This window comes from Solanum stenotomum, chromosome 11, assembly GCF_019186545.1.
Source record: "Solanum stenotomum isolate F172 chromosome 11, ASM1918654v1, whole genome shotgun sequence".
Lineage (NCBI taxonomy): Eukaryota > Viridiplantae > Streptophyta > Magnoliopsida > Solanales > Solanaceae > Solanum > Solanum stenotomum.
In genome coordinates, this window is record NC_064292.1 from 33,155,881 (window position 1) to 33,176,096 (window position 20,216).

Below are 20,216 nucleotides of genomic sequence, written 5' to 3' on the forward strand. Positions count from 1 at the left end.
TCAATAGTGATCACTTGGTGGAATTAGTCTATGAATGTGAGCTAGAGATAGAATAATTCAATTAATTTCTCATTTAATGATATGAGCTAGGAATAGTCTAACTAGTAGCAATGTTTGGTGTCTTATTGGTAAGGGTCATGGAATCTAAGAGAATCCAAGAGATATATGTTTAATAGTTCAGGAGGGTATCGAAAATAGCCTAGACCAAAAGTTATACATGTATGAATTGATTTGGTTGTGATTAATATTTACCTATTGTGTCAAAATTCCATCGTAATGCACACAGCCCTAGTCGTTTCTAAACTTGGTAGATCATCATTGTGTTGACCTTTGCTTTTGATAATTGATATTGATAATTTCTAGTATATATATATCGTGTGTTGAGAGTACAATTTTCTATTTTGTTTTGGATTGAGTAATTAACTAGAGAGTTATCCCAACAGTCAGTGCTTATGGTTCGACCCCGAGCTTTAAAGTTCGATATTATTTTGTATACGATCGTCTATGCCATGAAAATGGGACATAGTTGAGTGAGTATCACTTTTCAGAATAAATATCCTTCTGATAGTTCCAACCTTTATTTCCCTAATCATTGTTCTGTAAACCCCCAAGTTATTCAAATACATAGCCTCTTCTTTAGCTTTATATTCCATCTGACCATGTCATGTGATGGCTTCATGTGCTCCCACTGCATTGACTTTCTCCATTTCGCCAGTCAAAAGATGCTTAGTCATAGAGTCCATTTGTGTTAAGATATGGTTCATATCTTGAACTCGTTGCTCTTTTCGTTTACGTTGCTCAACATATAAACAAACTGCATAATTTTTCTCTAAGACTTCAGATTTTTCAGTAAGCCAAGCCCTGTTAGTTTATTATAACCCTATCTAGTGTAGTTGTTGCATCAGTATATGTCTGCGTCATAAGAAACCCTCCAAGACTGTGCCAACTATGGGCTTGGTCATACAATTCTAAGAAATGTAGAAAATCTCAATCAAATGATCATTAGATAGCTTATGTTATGGGCACTACTTCACCTTCTTATTAAATCTTAGTCATGCCTCACACAATACCTTACTAGGTCGTTGCCTTAAATAGTTGATATCATCCCTCAACTGTAACATATTTTAGCGTGGGAAGAAGCTCTCCAAAAATGTGTCCTTTAACTATCCCTAGTTGGTTATAGAATCATGTGGTAACGCATTCAAGCACATTGTTGCTTTTCCAGAATGTTATAATGGAAACAACCTCAGAAGGATGCCAGTTCTAACCTTGGGTATCTCGAAAGACTTACAAGTACCCATAAAGTTCATCAGATGCAAGTTTAGATCATGTAAATAAGTTGTCACGCCCAAAGCTTACACCCTGGATGTGGCTGGCACTTGAGAACCATCGTTGGTCCCCAAGCGAACCCTTGGCTTGACTCATTACTCAGCGAAAGGCTTACACTTTGTTTGGATCATTGTTACTCATTGATTCATAATGTATTGTATTGTACTGTATGGTATATACAATGTTTGGTTAGACTGCATTGTTTGCTGTTATTAAATAACATTTTTATTGTTTGGTTTTACTGTGTTGTACTGTATTGTAATTTAAAAATTTAATAAAATGTCCTTAATTATTTTAAATACTAAATTTATCAGTAATTACTAATAAAATAACAAAACTATCTATCAATCATGTATATTATTTTATGTCATATGAAAATATCGTAAAATTATATCATCAATTATAATTATATTATCAAACATTATTATTTAATTAAAAGTTGATAAAATTAAAAAAATTATATTCAATTCTAAAATTTATCACGTACCGCATTAATTAAGAAAATTTTAATTTGTTCACAAATTGTTAAATCGATTATCCATATCAACTTACAACACTGTAGATGTATACCTATGTATATAACTTGATTCATAACTTAGATTATACTAATAATAATATCGATAATATATGCTATAAATCTTCATAGCAAAACAAATAATTCAAATAATCCGTAGCTTAAAATGGATATTAAAATAATTGTCAAAACTAAAATATTCATATGTTTATAAAATAAAAAATACTTAAAATTCAATAAATTAATCTAAACTTAATCACGTGCTAGCATCATGGTCAATAAAGACTCTTGCGTTCTTCCTGTGCACAACCCATCAATGTGCGACACATATTTGCATCTTGACAAATAAATATATAAGCCTTTGAGTTCATATGAGATTCCAAATTCATCTCTTTTATCATTTGCCAGATCTCGTTTTCAGAAATCGGTGGCATAGTTTAAAGTCGATTAATGGCATGAGCCAAATTATCCGTGCCACCTCTCAACATATCAGCCATGCCTTCAAAATGATTATGTTTAGATTTTTTTATTTCTTCGATGTGTTGGTACCTTTGAATAGACATCTGACTTACGTGCATCATTAATTGGTTGACTTTGCTCATCCTGTTTATCTCCTTCAGTATTTTCCAATGAAGCACCATTCATAAAAATCATTTCGTCAACCTCTTCAATAGTCAACGAACTAGTACTTGATCTTTTGAAATTTTTATTGGTACCTCTTTTTAACATATTTGGTCCAATCTCAGCATGCTTTCCACTAGCTCTATCCTTTCCATATAGCATCATTAGCTTATCATAATTTCTGATAGACTTTGTCCTCAAATCAGTAGCTTCATGCTTAGCCTACAGACGAAAAGTACAACACATTATTGAAGAAAATAAGATGAACATTAAAATATAAAAATAAGAGCAAAACTAATAAACAGGAATATACCTGAATTAATTGATCCCACACTTCGGGCTCGGCATTCCACATATTTGTGATGGGTTCCCATTCAAATCCGATCATTCCCATTTGAAATGTATCATAGTATTTGCTAAATTGTTTTTTAATGTTTCTCATTCGATTGTGAATTCTCTCCTTATTAAGGATTTTATTAGGAAATTTTGATCGTAACTCTCTCAATATGATATCCAGCACGTGTGTAGTGAAAGATCCACCAACCTTATTTCCAAGTTCTTGCTCATGACAAAATGCATCAATTAGTGCATCGTCCATAGTATTTGACCAAATACAAAGAGAATTATTTGAAATATTTGTATCAGTTGAAGTAAACAACTTCAATTTTTTCGCCATCTTGATAACTACAAAATTAAAATAAATATTCATCAGAATTAAATAAAGAAATGTCATCAACAATATTGAAGTGTTATAATATAAAGTCAAATGCACTACACATTATCTTTATAACTAAAACAATAGTTCACAAAATCACTTTCAAATAACATCAAATAAATAAATGTGATACAAAAATATCCTAGAAAATTAGTCTTGATAATTATTCCACATGGTAGCTACTATTCCATCTCGAATCAACTCTCCTCTTCTAAATTCTTTATTGCTCTCTCTAGGATTTGGAACGTCTTCAAGTACATCATTATTATTCATAAGCTCCGCATCAACTTGATCAAGTAAATCATCTTTTGGATCTACTCTTAAATAGTTGTGCAAAATAAAACATGCAAATATGATAAGCTTTTGAGTTTAAATAGAATATGATGACTCTGTTGAGCTAGAAATTATAGGAAATCTCTTTTTAAGATCTCCAAATGCTTGTTCAATAGTGTTACGCAAAGAAGCGTGTCGCAAATTAAATAATTCACGAGAATTTCGAGGTGGATTTCTTGAATACTCTTTCAAGTGATATCGCTCTCCCCTATAAGGGGTAATAAGTCCACTTTTCAACATGAGTCCAGCATCAAGAAGGTAGAATTTTCCTAAACATAATTAAATAAAAGATTTAATTATTTTTCATTGCATGTAGCTATGTCTATATAAATATATATAATATTTACCTTCGGGAATTTTTAGTGGATCTTGTCTATTTAGTGCTTCTTTCATGATTCTTGAATCAGATGATGTACCTTCCCACCCAGCTAACACGTGTGTGAATTTTAAATCAAATGTGCATGTATCTAGTATATTTTGTGTTGGATAATCTTTTCTCCCACGATATTTTGGTGCTTCACTTTGTGAAATTTAATATGTATGAGTGTTCCATCAATTGCAACAATACAATCTTGATATTATAATCATCAATTAAAATACAAACAATTTTGGCATTAGCTAAAATGTAAATTACTATTTTAATTATGTTCACCTTAAAATATGGGTAGAATCTTTGGTTGCTAGCAATTTCAAAAGGAACTTCAGAGCCATGAGGTTGTTGAATAAATTTTTCATATAACCCCAAGATAGCTCGTAGGACAACATGAAAATGATGACTGATTGACTCTCCAGATCGTCGAAAGATGAAAGACAGCTCACGATTTGTCACATTATATGCTAGCAAGTAAAGTGTTTTTGCAACTTGCTCCTCAACTGTAGCTCGAAGTGTTGGTCTAAGACCTCCTTCTCTAGTTAACATCTCACACAGACCAGTAAAAGCTGAAGACGTCATTCTTAAAATACTACGACAAAGTTCAGTTGATAATAGATGACTTAGTAATTCATTTCTAACTTGCTCTCTCTCAAGCCTTAAATGATGTGTGATCGTACGCTGATCTTTTTCAATTTCACATGCATATGTCCAAAACCAAATTACTAAGAAGAGCGCAACATATGAAGCTAAAGAGCTCAGTTGTCCCAATGTTTGACTACTATCTCGATTATTTTGATCAGCCATCTATAATAAAATTAAGGAAGATACATCAACCAGTTAATTATACATACAAAAATAAATTTACATAAAAATTACACAAGATATATAAATTATGCATCAGCCCACTAAAGTTTTCATGGACCTTGCTTTTATTTGCCTTGTTAATCTCAACTTCTAGTTTTTTCATGGCCCATCTTCTACCTTTATCTCACTTTAGTATTACTATTATTAGGGGTGTTGACGGAGCGGTTTGAATTAGTTATTGTTAAAAATCATATACATGAAATCGAAAAGATAAATGTTATCACCTTGGGCATTTTTGCTTTCATAAGTAAATTATAAATAAATTTTGATGAGATATATAAGATCTTTAAAATTGTTTATAAAAATAATATATTATGTATGTATAATAATAAAATATATGTATATAATTTATCGGTTCAGTTCGATTATATATTCAATCTTTTTGAACAAAATCAACCAAACCAATACTATAGATTTTTAAAAATCTAAAACCAAACACAAAAAAAATTGGTTTATCAACAACCTCTAGTTCTTCATATTATCAGACCACAGGAGGGTATGTATTCTTAAAGCTTTGTTATTTGTGATGAGAGATCTTGTATTTTTTCTTGTCATACTGAATGTAGCGTCTCCTCAACTTGCATTCAGGAGATGTTTTCTTTTTTTGTTATTTACTTCTTGTTCTCTTTATTATCTCCATATGAGTGGACAAAGTTGGAATTATATTCCTTCTTGAAGTGGAGATGTGGCTATTTCTGGGGTAGTATGATGCACCAATATGTAGAAGAATCTGATCTCATTCTTTTTAGATTTTTTCTTTTGTATATCTAGTGAAGTAGAGACATGAAGTATGTATTTTTTATTTTAGAAAATTTTATCAATGAGTACTTGCTCTCCTACTCACCATCTCTGATAAAATTAGTGCATCTCTCCATTATGAATGTTCTACGAAAATTTATGGAAACCAATTTAAGATAAGCATGCATGTTCTATGAAAAAAACAAGACAAGATAACAATTAAATTTATAATTATTATGCAAACAATAAAAACTATCAACTTAAACCATTTTGGTGTAGCCTAAAGAGTAGTTGAAACGATTGGTTGTGACAGATAATGAGTCTGGGAAAAGCACGACACAATAATAATCAACGTAAAAAAAGATTATGAACAAAAATTAAGTACCTGTAACTTTTGTATTTGTATAATGTAAAAATCTGCAAAAAATCATATTAAACAATATGTTGAAAGAGACAAAAGTATAGTAAAAAGGGAAGAACGTATGCTTAAAAAAGAAGAAGAGGAAGAACGACGATCAAACCTAGTAGGAACAAAACAGCGTAGTAGTTGTTGGGTAGGTGATTTGACTGGGATTAAATAATATAAGTAAAGGGTAAAATAGTATTATGAAATATTAAGTAAGGATATAATTGGAAAAAGAAATCAAGTAACAATGGGAACACACCAAATTGGTTGTTTCATAAAATGGGGGTTTTCATTGTTACGTAACAACGAAATTTAACAATACAATACAATACATTTTAAGTAACAATCAAAACAAACATCGTATGTATGGTAACAATACAATACAATACAATGGGTAACAACGATCCAAACATAATGTTACTCAATCAAAATAGGAATTTTAAATGTAAAGATTAACTCATAGAGTCTTAACTATAACTCAACTCAGTATAGGTCTAAGAAAATAGTCATATAGCCATAAGAAGGCAACTCCAGTCTCAAGCAATAATAAGAAATGGGAAAAGGCTCATCAACAACTACTGTCTATGAAGCCTCTAATAACTATGATATATATCTGGACAAGACCCATAACATCTTCACAAAATTGGAATAAAATATATGTGGAACCCTCCGAAAGCAAGGAGGCTCAACAAAGGTAGTTGGGAAGCAAGTGATATCAACGAAGTGCCTATTGATGACCCTGAATGCATGTATCTGCATCATAAAACGATGCAGGTCGAATGACGTCAGTACATTGAATCTATGAGTATGTTAGGGGAAAGCTGAAACATAAGCAACTGAACTGATACTCTGGGAAGTCATACTCACGTCATCTCAACTCAACTCAACTCAATATGAAAACAACAATAACAGATGCAATATTTAGAACATTATAAAGCAGGAGATATACTCAATGATGTATAAAAATACAATAAAAATACTCTTTACTCTTAATTGGGAGATTCTCTAACTGAAAACCATCACTATGAGCAACGTGATGATATAACGCCTCGTCCACGCTGCCAGAACTGTTCTATACCTTGTTGAGGTATAAGACACCTCAACTAATTGGATCTACTAAACTATGCTTAAAAGCAATAAGGAATTATCTAAAAGAGTATGATCCTTTACCCATGTTGGCATACATGGTTATGAGGATTTTGAGTTGTCTGAACTTAACCCTATATTGATGCCTACTCCCAATAATATATACAACTCATGCTCATATGTTTAGAAACATAACTCTTCCTCAATTTTAGATAATTACTAAAACTATCCTCTTAAAAGAGGTAACTTGTCTGAAATATCTTTTGAACTCATAAACTCTTTTTAGAAATCAAAGTTTCTCTTTTTTTAGTGTATAAAATGATACATTTGGGAATACTTAGTTCCCTTACACTTTTACTCAAAACTGCCTCTTTAAAACTTTTCCTCAAAACTCAGTTTAAAACACAATAATCGACTTTCAAAGGCTGTTAAGACTTATAACTCAAAGTAGGATTCATTTTAAGGCTGAAATTTTCATTTCAAAGGCAGAAATATAGACTTACCATCATTGTTTTCTCATTTTGTTTGATATTAACAATATTTTAAGTAAATGTTACCAGTAATTAATCTTAATTTATACAGTGATAGTATCTCACAAGAGGTCCTTGAAGCATAGATGTAAGTATGATACGATTATATGTAGTACTTCAAAAGAAAGCTTTGGAAAACAACAAATTTGAGGATCTCTAATTTTGGGTGGCCCTGGTTGGGGTTGGGGATTGTTGAAGATTTGGAATGATTTGTGAGTAATCCAACATAATAACTAGGTTGTATATAGCATGAAATAATTCTGATTAATTTGTGATGAATTGATTTCTTTTTTTCCCCTTGTAGCTTTAAAAATAATATGACGTGATTTATGAATAATCAAACAAAAAAGTACGTTGAATATAATATGAAGTTATATGATACTGTCATGACTTACATGACATAATTCTTTAGTTTTGACGTGATGACTTGAAAAAAAATTCATTCAATTAACTCAAAAAAAAATTTCTCAAATAATTTGATTAATCATAAAATTCTAACCTATTCAACTTCTGCTTACTTTATATACAAGAGGAATGTGCGAGAAAATATAGGAAAGTAAATACATACCTAATCAAAGAAAACGACTGATATTTTCACAATTTGTCTTACCATATCCAAAAGGGGCTCTTTTTTCAATATTCGACTTAATAGAGTTTTTTGCCATATCCCAAATTAACCTTATTATTTAATTAATTGTGTCAATTTGAGATACAGTAGATAACTTTGTTAAGTAAAAATTGAAAAAGAATCTTTTTTATACACGGTAAGAGAACTTTATGAAAATATTAATAGTCTTTTTCTTTGATTAGATATGCCATATGTATTTACTTTCCTATACTTTCTCACACATTATTCTTGTATATAAAGTGAAGAGAAAATGATTTGGGTAAAGTTTAGTGAGTGATCAAATTATATTAATTTGGTTTACGCTGAAATGGAACGTGAGTCGATAGAAATAAAAAACATTCAAATCCAACTAGGCTTAGAGAAAAGAACGTAGACTATGTAACCAAATACATGTATTAGTCAATTTGGTAAGTTGCAATATATGGAGTATTTCTTTTCCAATTCGGGAGTCTTCGCATACGAAAACTTCGCAGATTTTTCACCGACCTCCAAGAGATTTTAATTCTATTCCTAGGAGTACCAAATAGGAAATAGTATTTGTAACTTAAGTAACTTAACTAGACACCTTCTATTACCAAAAGTACAAAATTTCCCCTAAAAACCTACATATACATATTCATTTTGTTTTTCTTATTTGTTTGTAGCATTGCAATTTTTTGCATATCATTATGATGAAAAGAAAATATCGTAAAATGTTGGTCAAAGTTTTTATAGTTTGACTCTAAAAATGGAAAGTATGACAATTAATAGTGGACAGAGGTAGTAATACTTAAAATTTTCCACTAAAAATTATTTTCTCATTTATTTTTTCAAAAATAATTTGATTTATCATCAAACTTTAACCAAATCAACTTCTCTTTACTTTATATACCAAAGGAATGCGGGAGAAAATATAAGAAAGTAAATCCATACATAGTTAAACAAAAAGACCACTNTCATCAAACTTTAACTAAATCAACTTCTCTTTACTTTATATACCAAAGGAATGTGGGAGAAAATATAAGAAAGTAAATCCATACATAATTACACAAAAAGACCACTAATATTTTCACAAGATTGTCTTACCAAATCTTAAAAGGACTCTCATTTAATATTTTACTTAATAAAGTTGTATACCATATTCCAAATAAACCCGATTTATTAAGTTGTAGTTGGATGGTTTTACCTGGATAGGTTCCAAAAAAAAAGAACGCATCCCACTATGCGTCACATAGACGATCTAACCCAGCTATCAGTAAACTTGGGAAGTTACAATTACTATTTTTCTATATTAAATTTCTTTCCCAATTCGGGACACTTACATACCAAAACTTTTAGCAGATTTTTTACCAAACCTCCCAAGTGCATTAGATTTTCTTTCCTATTCAAAGTATGAATACTAATTATAATTTAAATAGGCAACTTGTATTACCGAAGGTATAAAATTCCCCCAAAACACCTATATATATGTACTCATTCTTCTCAGGACTCTATATCTAATCAAGCTATGGAAAAAGAAGATCAAAGCAAGAAGAAAACAAACAATCCCAAGTCTTACCAAGAGAGGAAAGAATGCATAAAGAGGAAATCAATGGAGCTTGCAACTCTCTGCGATATCAAGGTTTGTACTATTATTACTGGTCCTAATGGGGAACTCCAAACTTGGCCTAACAATTTGGATGCCTGTAAAGAAGTTCTTGATCTCTACTCTGAAAATTTGAAACCCGAAAAAAAGCACAAGGAATCATCAACACCAGAACCAGAAGAAGAACAAGGAGAGAAAGATATCCTGACACTACTTGAATCAAAGCTTGCTGCTATCAACAAGAGAATTTGTTCATTGGAGAAGAAGAATGTTGTTGTTGCTGATAAGGGGAAAAGAAAGAGAATTGAGTGATTTATTTGTATGAGTTTTTTATTTTTGGTATAGTTTCTGAATGTTTTAAAGATTGGTATAGTGTATTTTTTATTCTTGTTTGTTCGAGGATTTACAGCAGTTGAAAGATTTATCTTTGATCTGCAGATCCTCTTTTCCTTTGTAGTGCTTGTTTTATCAGAAGTTGGCCCAATATGAATACAACCTATATTTTACGCATTTTATTCTTATGTATGTATTGAATTGAACGATGGATTAATCCTTCTAGTAGAATGGAAAACCCATATGATTTTAATTAAAATGCAATACTCACATGAAAAATTAATGTAAGATATTAGGTAGGGTAGGGTTAGGGTTTGGTAGGCCTGGGTGCCATGTACCATAAGACAATAACTTCATAGAAAGTTAAAAATTAACAAGAATGTTTTTATTGCACTAAAAAGAAACAAGGAACGAGCTTAAATGAGCTCCTCCATCAATGCTTACATTACATAGTTCATAAAGATGAAATTAGAGGGGATTCAGAAGCTGGAAAATGTTACACAGGGAAACTGAGGAATTTAATCATTCTGAACATACAAAGACATGAGATATTACGTTGGATTTAACCACCTCAGGTGAGTCAACTATGACAAATGCTTTTCTTTAGCATTGACCACTAGGTGCACATAAAAGCTTAACAAATCTTGATGTAAAAGACACATGTTGTAACATGAACTAGAATCAATTTAGACAGAAGGAGAACAAACCTATTGAAGGTGAGCAGATGGGAAGCAAGACCTCTTCTGGATATCGCACAATGGAAATCGTGAACTTTTGTCACTCCATGGCAAAGCCAACTGAGGGACAGTCCGTAAGACATGATTAAAGGCATAGCTACAGTTACAGTCAAATATGGAGTTGTCCTGAAATAACATCACGCTCAGCCGCTTTTTGTTCAGAGTGAGGTTCGCAAATTTTTTATCGAGATCCCTACTAGTTCTGCGACGATGGCTTCTGTTGATGTGGTTGTGGTTGTTGATGTTGTTGCTGATACAATGCTCGTAATCTTCCTCTTTCTCTTTCTAGAACTTCATGTTCCACTGCATATAAATTTATTAGTTGCAGATTTTGATGAAACAAATGAAAATAAACTACTGGCTGTATATACGTTCAACTTCTCCGAAACACCACCTATCCGACAAAACAGAATTGTTCCTGTGTTCAAAATAGTTAAATTAAACTAAGTCAGTTTGCTCTAGGTCTTTGAATCAAGGAAATAAAGTGGGACTTGGAAAATAGATCAATTATTTAGCAATTTTGTAGTTACAAATTCGACCACATTGTTTCTCTTTCATTATTTGCCTAAGGAACTTTTCGTTTTACCAAAAAAGTGCAAAAGAGATATGTGATAAAAATCAGCTAAACAAAAATATTATGCTCCACAAAAGTCATCCAATCATTCATATTAATCTGTATGTATTCTACCATTGCGCCAGAGGTAAATAAGAATAACTTCCATCCCTTGAGTTAATTTTGAAAGGTAAGCAAATTTGAAGGATTGAAGTAGAAAATATGGATCTGTTCACATTAAGGTCATCCAGATGTTGTGGAAAAGAGTACTACTACTCACTCCCCCCCCCCCCAAGAAACTTTGACCTTAGTTAGATTGTCCAGGAGATCATAAGGGATTAAGTATTAGATTGTCCATCTTAAAAAGGAGACCATAAGAGATCAAGTCGCAGCAACATCATTTAAACTAACAAATACAATTTTATTTCAATGCTAAGAGACTAAGACAACCTTATTAGTGAAGAGTACATTTATGCCTTTGAAGTGATATAAAACAATTCAAATATTTATAGTAGAACGGGTTCATAGGGAAGGCAGTTCTAGTTTTCCAAAGAGCGGGAAAATAAGGCAATTTTTCTCATATTTATTGGTTCAAAGAACTTTAAGATTATCAGCAATATTATTTCATTTCTAAAAAGCCGCAGTGTCTGGTCTACCTGCCGCGCACACCTTCCTTATTTCATCGGATACTTGCTACCTCCCACTAGTTTAAGTACCGAATAAATCAACTAGCACTTTGTCTTTGCTGGAATTTTCACCTTGGTTTTCATTCACTGCTAGGCCACAATACTTGGCTACAACAAGATCATTCCATCTTGTTACCAAGAATTCAGGTATTTGGGATGACCAGTAATTGTCCCCATTTTCCCTAGAGACTGCTATTTTGTTAATCAAATTGAACAGTACTCAAAGACTTAAACCTGGGGTTTTTTGTCTTGGGTAGTAAGGAATTAGAGTTTATAATTCCTTAGATTACATAGGTGTGTAATCATTGTATTTTTTGAAGTCGAGATAAATAATACAAAGTTGTGAACTAATTATTATTTTACGAAATTGTTTACTACAACTGTCAAACAGTAAAGAACAAGTAGTAAGTACGTGTTCCTTTATAGAATTAAGGAGGTCATAATTCTAACAAGTGGTATCAGAGTATGGTATCTTAATCAAGAGTCTAATAACTCAAGATAAAGATTACTATGAATTANCCCCCCCCCCCCAAGAAACTTTGACCTTAGTTAGATTGTCCAGGAGATCATAAGGGATTAAGTATTAGATTGTCCATCTTAAAAAGGAGACCATAAGAGATCAAGTCGCAGCAACATCATTTAAACTAACAAATACAATTTTATTTCAATGCTAAGAGACTAAGACAACCTTATTAGTGAAGAGTACATTTATGCCTTTGAAGTGATATAAAACAATTCAAATATTTATAGTAGAACGGGTTCATAGGGAAGGCAGTTCTAGTTTTCCAAAGAGCGGGAAAATAAGGCAATTTTTCTCATATTTATTGGTTCAAAGAACTTTAAGATTATCAGTAAGATTATTTCATTTCTAAAAAGCCGCAGTGTCTGGTCTACTTGCCGCGCACACCTTCCTTATTTCATCGGATACTTGCTACTTCCCACTAGTTTAAGTACCGAAGAAATCACCTAGCACTTTGTCTCTGCTGGAATTTTCACCTTGGTTTTCATTCACTGCTTGGCCATAATACTTGGCTACAACAAGATCATTCCATCTTGTTACCAAGAATTCAGGTATTAGGGATGACCAGTGATTGTCCCCATTTTCCCTAGAGATTGTTATTTTGTTAATCAAATTGAACATTACTCAAAGACTTAAACCTGGGGTTTTTTTGTCTTGGATAGTAAGGAATTAGAGTTTATAATTCCTTAGATTACATAGGTGTGTAATCATTGTGTTTTTTGAAGTTGAGATAAATAATACAAAGTTGTGAACTAATTATTATTTTACGAAATTGTTTACTACAACTGTCAAATAGTAAAGAACAAGTAGTAGGTACGTGTTCCTTTATAGAATTAAGGAGGTCATAATTCTAACAAGTGGTATCAAAGCATGATATCTTAATCAAGAGTCTAATAACTCAAGATAAAGATTACTATGAATTATGCACCTTCTCTCGAATATGGTCAAGGACAACACATCAACAGACCACCCTTATTCAATAGGCAATACAACTCATGGTGGAAGACTAGAATGGAAGACTTTATTCAAGCTGAAGATTATGAGTTATCGATGAGAGTTACTGATGGACCTTTGATGCTAACTATCAAGGACAGTGAAGGCAAGGATATTCCCAAGCCCAAATCTCAATATGGAGAAGCTGACTATAAGATGCTAGGGAAGAATGCCAAAGCTAAAAGTATTCTAGTATGTGGGTTAGGACCTGATGAATTCGACCGAATCTCTGGATGCACTTCTACAAAACAAATATGGGACACGCTCCAAAACGCACATGAAGGTACTACTCAAGTTTGAAAGTTTAGGATATCTAGACTATGTGCGGAATATGAGTCCTTTCAACTGAAGAATGGAGAATCACTTCAGGACTTGATCATTAGGAAAAATATACACTATAGAGGAACGGGTAGACAAGGTTCTTCGAACTCTATTGAGATCAAGGGAAATCAAAGTAACTGGAATAGCAGAAGCCAAAGATCTAACTAATATGACCTTAGATGAATTGGTAGGAAACATGAAAACTTATTAGATGAATGTTGAAAGCACTAAAAGAAGTGAATGCAGTAAGGGAAATAATCTTGCTCTCAAGGTCACTAATGAAAACGATGAATCAGATCTAGATGAAGAAGACATAGCCTTAATAAGCAGGAATTTTACGAAAATTTGTAAGAAAGGTATGAATTTTGGAAAGAAATCTGCACCTACCAAGGAGAAAAACATAGAAAAAGGTCGAAATGGTGGATGCTACAAATGTGGTAAAACTGATCTTCAAATCAAAGATTGTCCTATGTGGGAAGTAGAATGGAAAAGGAAAAGGGCTGAAAAAGAAAAAAAAGAACTAGAGAATAAAAAGAAAGGGAAGGAAAGAGAGAACAATCAGGCTATGTACGCTGGCTGGGGAATAGGTTCAGATGACGCTGACGAAGAAGGGGACATTTCTCTAATGGCCATAGAAGACACAGAAGATTAATCTGATTCCTAAAACAAAGAAAATCAGGTAAATCTCTCTAATCTAAAGGATAGACTCAGCTCATTCTCTAAGAAAAAACTTTCCTCATTCATGGTTACACTCATAGGCACTATACAAGAATTAAATAGTGAAAAAGGTCAATTGTTAAATGTCATGACTAGTCTGAAATTCGAGTATATTGATCTTGAAAAGATCAACACTGATCTAAAAGAGAAAAATAAACTTTTGCTGGAAAAGGTAAAACAAGTTGAGACTTGTAATGTTTCATTGAAAAGGGAATTTTTGAACCAAAAGGTAATGGATAAAGAAAAATTTAGTGATCAACTTGTAGGTGAGCATGAAGTCAAGAAAATCAAAAGAGAATTACTTGCAGAAAAGGAAAATTCCAGGAGAATAAGTCTTGAACTAGTAAAAACTAAAAATGAGCTTAATCAAGCAAACAAATGGACTAAATCGTCATTGATTGTAACACATTTGGGGAACAACACTCGAAATAATAAAACGGGTATAAGGTATGCAAATAAATCAATAAAAGAATTTCCTACATTCTACTCAAGATGTAGAAGTACAGGTCATTCCAAGAATACTTGCCATAAAACTAGAGTTAACTCTAACAAAAACAATGGAAGAGGCCATAAGCACAAGATAAGAAATATGTATGCTTCAAGAAAAAATCTTCTTCCAAACTGGATAAATAGGGACTTAATTCACCCTTTTGATAATAATAAAGGACCTAAGTTAATCTGGGTACCTAAAACTACCCCTTGAATTTCTTTTCAGGCACAAGTGAAGGGAAGCAAGCAAAATTGGTACATGGACAACGCTTGCTCAAGACACATGACGGGAGATAAAACTAAATTCCTTTCACTTGAAGAAAAGGATGGTGGCCTGGTAGCTTTTGGTGGTGGAAAAAAGGGATAGATTAAGGGCATCGAAAAAATCGGAATGCCTGGTGAATACTTAATTGAAAAGTCTTACCATGTTGAAGGTCTAAAACACAACCTCCTCAGCATTTCTCAACTTTGCGACAAAGGAAACAAGGTAATTTTCCATTCCACTAGTGTAGAAGTAATCAATCTAACAACAGGAGACATATTGTCCTAACTAGACAAAGGAACAAACATGTTTACACAGTAGATACGTCTAAACTCTCTATAGAAAAACTCATGTGTTTAAGTGTAGTGGAAAAGGATCTTTTGCTATGGCATAAACACTTGGGTCATGCAAGTCAAGTACAATTAAACAAACTTATATCTGACAATTTAGTAATAGGACTTCTTAAGACTAAGTTCAGAAGTGGTAAGATTTGTGAAGCATGTACCCAAGGAAAACAAGTTAAAGCCTCATTTAAATCTAAACAAGTAATCAGTACGACCAAATCACTAGAACTAATTCACAAGGATCTTTGCAGACCTATGAAAGTTAAAAGCAAAGGAGGAAAAAGGTACACATTCGTGCTAGTTGATGATTATACTAGGTACACTTGGATAGTATTTCTCACTTCCAAGGATGATACTTTTGCGGCGTTTAGCTCCTTAATAAGGAAACTTGAAAAGAAACTTGAAAATAGGTTGGTTGCAATAAGATCTGATCATGGAACAGAATTTGAAAACTCTTGGTTCATCTAATTCTGTTCCTCTCAAGGTATTGAACACAACTTTTCTGCTCCTAGAACTCCCCAACAAAACGGGGTAGTAGAAATAAAGAATAGAACTCTGTAAGAAATGGCAATCAATTCTAACTGAGGCAATGAACAGTCTTGCTACATTATTAATAGATGTATGCCTAGATCAATTATCAATAAAACTCCCTATGAATTACTTAAAGGCAGAAAACCTAACATATCACACTTAAGATCTTTTGGGTGTAAATGCTTTATTCACAAAAATAGAAAAAACATGCTAGGAAAATTTGATGCTAGAAGTGATGAAGGAACCTTCCTAGGATATTCTTCACGCAACAAAGCTTGTAGGGTCTTGAATAAAAGAACAATGTGTGTTGAAGAAAGCGTACATATAGTTTTCGATGAAGAAAGTGCTATGACTAACCATGATTTACAGGATGATGAGGTACTATCAAGTACATCCAGTGAAACTGCACCGGAACAGGTGAAAGAAAAAGGTGCATCTACTGCAGAAAATGCCGCTATTGACTCAAATAAAGATTCAGGAGAAACAATCAAAATGGGTCAAGGAGAAGTTGGAAAAAATGGTAACGAGGAACACAATGAGCCTGAAATAAAGGGATATAAGTATCAAAGCTCTCACCCTTTGGACAACATACTTACTGATCTTACTTTTGGAATAACCACCAGATCAGGGCTGAAAACCATTGTGCCTTTAACGCATTTCTATCTATGGTGGAACCAAACAAGATAAGTGAAGATCTTCAAGATGCAGACTGGATCATAGCTATATAAGAGGAATTGAACCAATTTGAAAGAAGTAAAGTTTGGCATCCTGTGCCTAAACCATCAAACATACTAATAATTGGTACAAAATGGGTGTTTAGAAACAAATTAGATGAACATGGTACAATAACAAGAAACAAAGCTAGGTTAGTAGTTTAAGGGTACAACCAAGAAGAAGGGATAGACTATGACAAGACATTCGCACTTGTGGCAAAGCTAGAGGCAATTAGACTACTCATAACATTTGCAGCTCACATGGAGTTCACTCTGTATCAAATGGACGTAAAAAGTGCATTCCTTAATGGGTTACCAAAGGAAGAAGTGTTTGTTAAACAACCTATTGGGTTTTGAGAACAATGACTATCCTGACTATGTCTACAAGATTGATAAGCCTCTTTAAGAGCAATGAGTTTGAGATGAGCATGATCGGAGAATTAAACTACTTTCTGGGGCTTCAAATAAAGAAAAAACCTACAGGTACATTAGTTCATCAGCAAAAGTATGTCAAAGTACTACTCAAAAGATTCAAAATGGAAGATGCTAAACAAATCGATACCCCAATAGGTCGACCTGGAAGGAACAAGTTCTGATGTGGACAAAAATTGTATAGAGGTATTATTCGATCACTTTTGTATCTTACATCCAACAGTCCTGATATTGTGTTCAGTGTAGGATTATGTGCTTGTTTCAAGCCAACCCCAAAGAATCTCACCTCTTAACAGTCAAAAGAATTCTTTGATACTTTAAAGGGACTATTGATTTAGGTCTATGGTACCCAAAAGGAAGTAACTTTGGATTAATAGGGTATGCGGGACCTAATGGGTGAAAAGAACCCACTAGTGAAATCCCACATACCTGGTGACGAATTCCACGGAGAAATTTTTCGATTTCGGGGTTGGAACTGAAGGAAACTTACTGCGTTCTTGAACTTGGGTTCTTGACTTTTCTTCTCTTCTTATGCTCTAATTTTCTAAGTTTGATTAATGATTTGACTTAGGTAAGTTCTAGTTATGTTTCTAGGCTTAAACTGACTAAAACCTCATGACTTAATTGCTGTCGGAGTGACTGACAGACTGCCATGCAACGAAATTGGAAAAGACCAAAAGACCTCTGACTTAATTGTTGTCGGAGTGACTGACGGATTGTCATTCAATCTACGGTTTGTCGATTGGAGTCGTCGGTTGAGTATGCCCGACAAGGCTTCACTAAAACGAGCATAACTTTTCACTTGGAGGTCAGATTTTAGCAAACTCGGTGGCGTTGGAAAGAGGTTCAATTATCTATCATATCATAGGTCATGGGTCACATAATTCCTTTTGTGCTAAAAGTTATGACCATCTGAAGTTGACCCACTCAACAATTTTCATCTAACTGGCTGCTGACCCTAACCTACGGTCAGACCTACGGACCGTGCATAGAATGACGGTCCGTGCTGGTCAACCGTCAATCAGGACTGAAGCTAGGTTTTAGGGGCATCAATCCACGGACATGAACCATGGTCCGTGACCTCACCTACGGACCATAGGTCTGGCCGTGGGTCAACACTTAGCTGAATTTCTAGCTGAGTTCTGGGGGAGTTTGCTGACACGAACCACTGACCTGCAGAACGGATCGTGGGTCCTCCTACGGACCGTGGATTGTGCCCGTGAGTGCCACCTGCAACACCAAAAATCTGTAATCTGGTCTATTTTCGGATACGGGGTGTTACTTGAAGTAAGGATAATCACATCTTTCCACTCTGCCTTCAAAGAATTAATGATCATGTTCTTAATTTTGTATATGCATCGGTTAAATAATTTCATGTAGGTCTGTTTCATCCCACAAATAGTAGAGGTAAAGTATGTTGCACAATCTACAAAATAAAATGTATAGAAATTACACCGCATTCACTAATTTAAAAATATTATGATATAATAACAAATAAGTTTGTACCTTTGTATTATTCCATATATACTACAATGGGCTGCCTTCCATTATGTTTTCTCTTTTCTTCATGTGCCATCAAAGTAAACGGGGAATGAGCAAAGGAGAATCTGAAGACTTTCCAGCATGCTTTTCAAGATAAGGAAAAGACTTATATATCAAAACTTCCAATCAATAGAAAATTAAATAGATTTATATAGACTATGTATTCTTGCATAAATAGATAAGAGTTGATAATAAATCAATAAGATGGGAGATAATTAGTACCAAGAATAATCAGGGAAAGCCATATAAAGCGTATGATACATTATTTTTGTTATTAAAATATTTTTCTGTTTGTTCACATCAATCTTCTTCTTCAAATAGTTCTATGCTAGCCCAAACGTGTAATGACCTGGTTGGTCATTTTTAAGAGTTGCAGGAATTTACTATCGCTCCCGATGTTGACCCTATGTTGTTTTTACTTGAGTTTTGAAAGTTGGTTTTAAACATTGAGTTTTAAAGTTGAGTATTTGGTAAGATTTGAGTTTTAAAGGCTTATATTGTTAAAAAGTAGTTTTCAATATCTTTTGGAGTTTTGAGTGTAAAAATGGAATTTCGTCAGTTTCATCAATCCCGAAATGTGGAATCTGACCAATGAGAGTGTTCGATTTCAAATTCAGATTCTCTTTGAGGATTTGAGATCCTAATTTTGAAGTTGTAGAAAGTTTAGCCTTTGGGTTGACTTTGGTCAATATTCGGCGTTCGGATGTTCGGATCAAAATTCCAAGAGTTATGTTGAATTTGAGGGATGATTTTAGACCATGATGAAATCTTGGTTCAATTTTGAGAGGCCCCGAGCTCCTTTTAGCCTTTTTAGGTATTGTGTTAGTTTCTTGTGGTTTCCATGGGTGCTGGGTCAAGGAGACCTCAAATTCATGTCTCTACTGTGTACGGGATTCTGAATGAATCATAAGGGTCCTTCTATTATTTTTGAGTGTTGGCTAATTTATCTAGTGTCATGTGCTTCATGTTAGCTATGGGCTTCTCTCTTCAGCGAGCTTCACTTTCGCAAAGTATGGGTCACGTTCGTGAGATGTCAGACCCACTGAACTTTGTGATCGTAAAGTGTTGTGTCGCAATTCCGACCTTCGCTTACACAAATGCGAGGGCTAAATTTTATCAGGGGTTCACATGCCATTTTTGCAATAACAATGAGGGGTTTTGAATTGTCATTTTCATGGTCAAAGCACCATTTTCCATTTTTGAGCTTGGTAACCCCAGACGATTTGTGAAAAGATTTCTTGTGCTAAATAATTTTGGTAAGCTTTTATGATCCTAAAACATCAAATATTGATTTTAACATCAAAATTTGGGATTTTGATTTGCAAATGGCAAGGTTTTTCAA

At 33.4% G+C, this 20,216-nt stretch overlaps 1 protein-coding gene across 1 annotated transcript; it reads left to right on the top strand.

Moving 5' to 3' along the window:
* The first annotated feature begins 9,623 nt into the window (after positions 1 to 9,623).
* Positions 9,624 to 10,013, top strand: LOC125844812 (agamous-like MADS-box protein AGL103). Its single transcript, XM_049524151.1, has one exon. It carries the CDS (start codon positions 9,624 to 9,626, stop codon positions 10,011 to 10,013), a length of 390 nt encoding a protein of 129 aa, XP_049380108.1.
* The last annotated feature ends 10,203 nt before the right edge of the window (positions 10,014 to 20,216 follow it).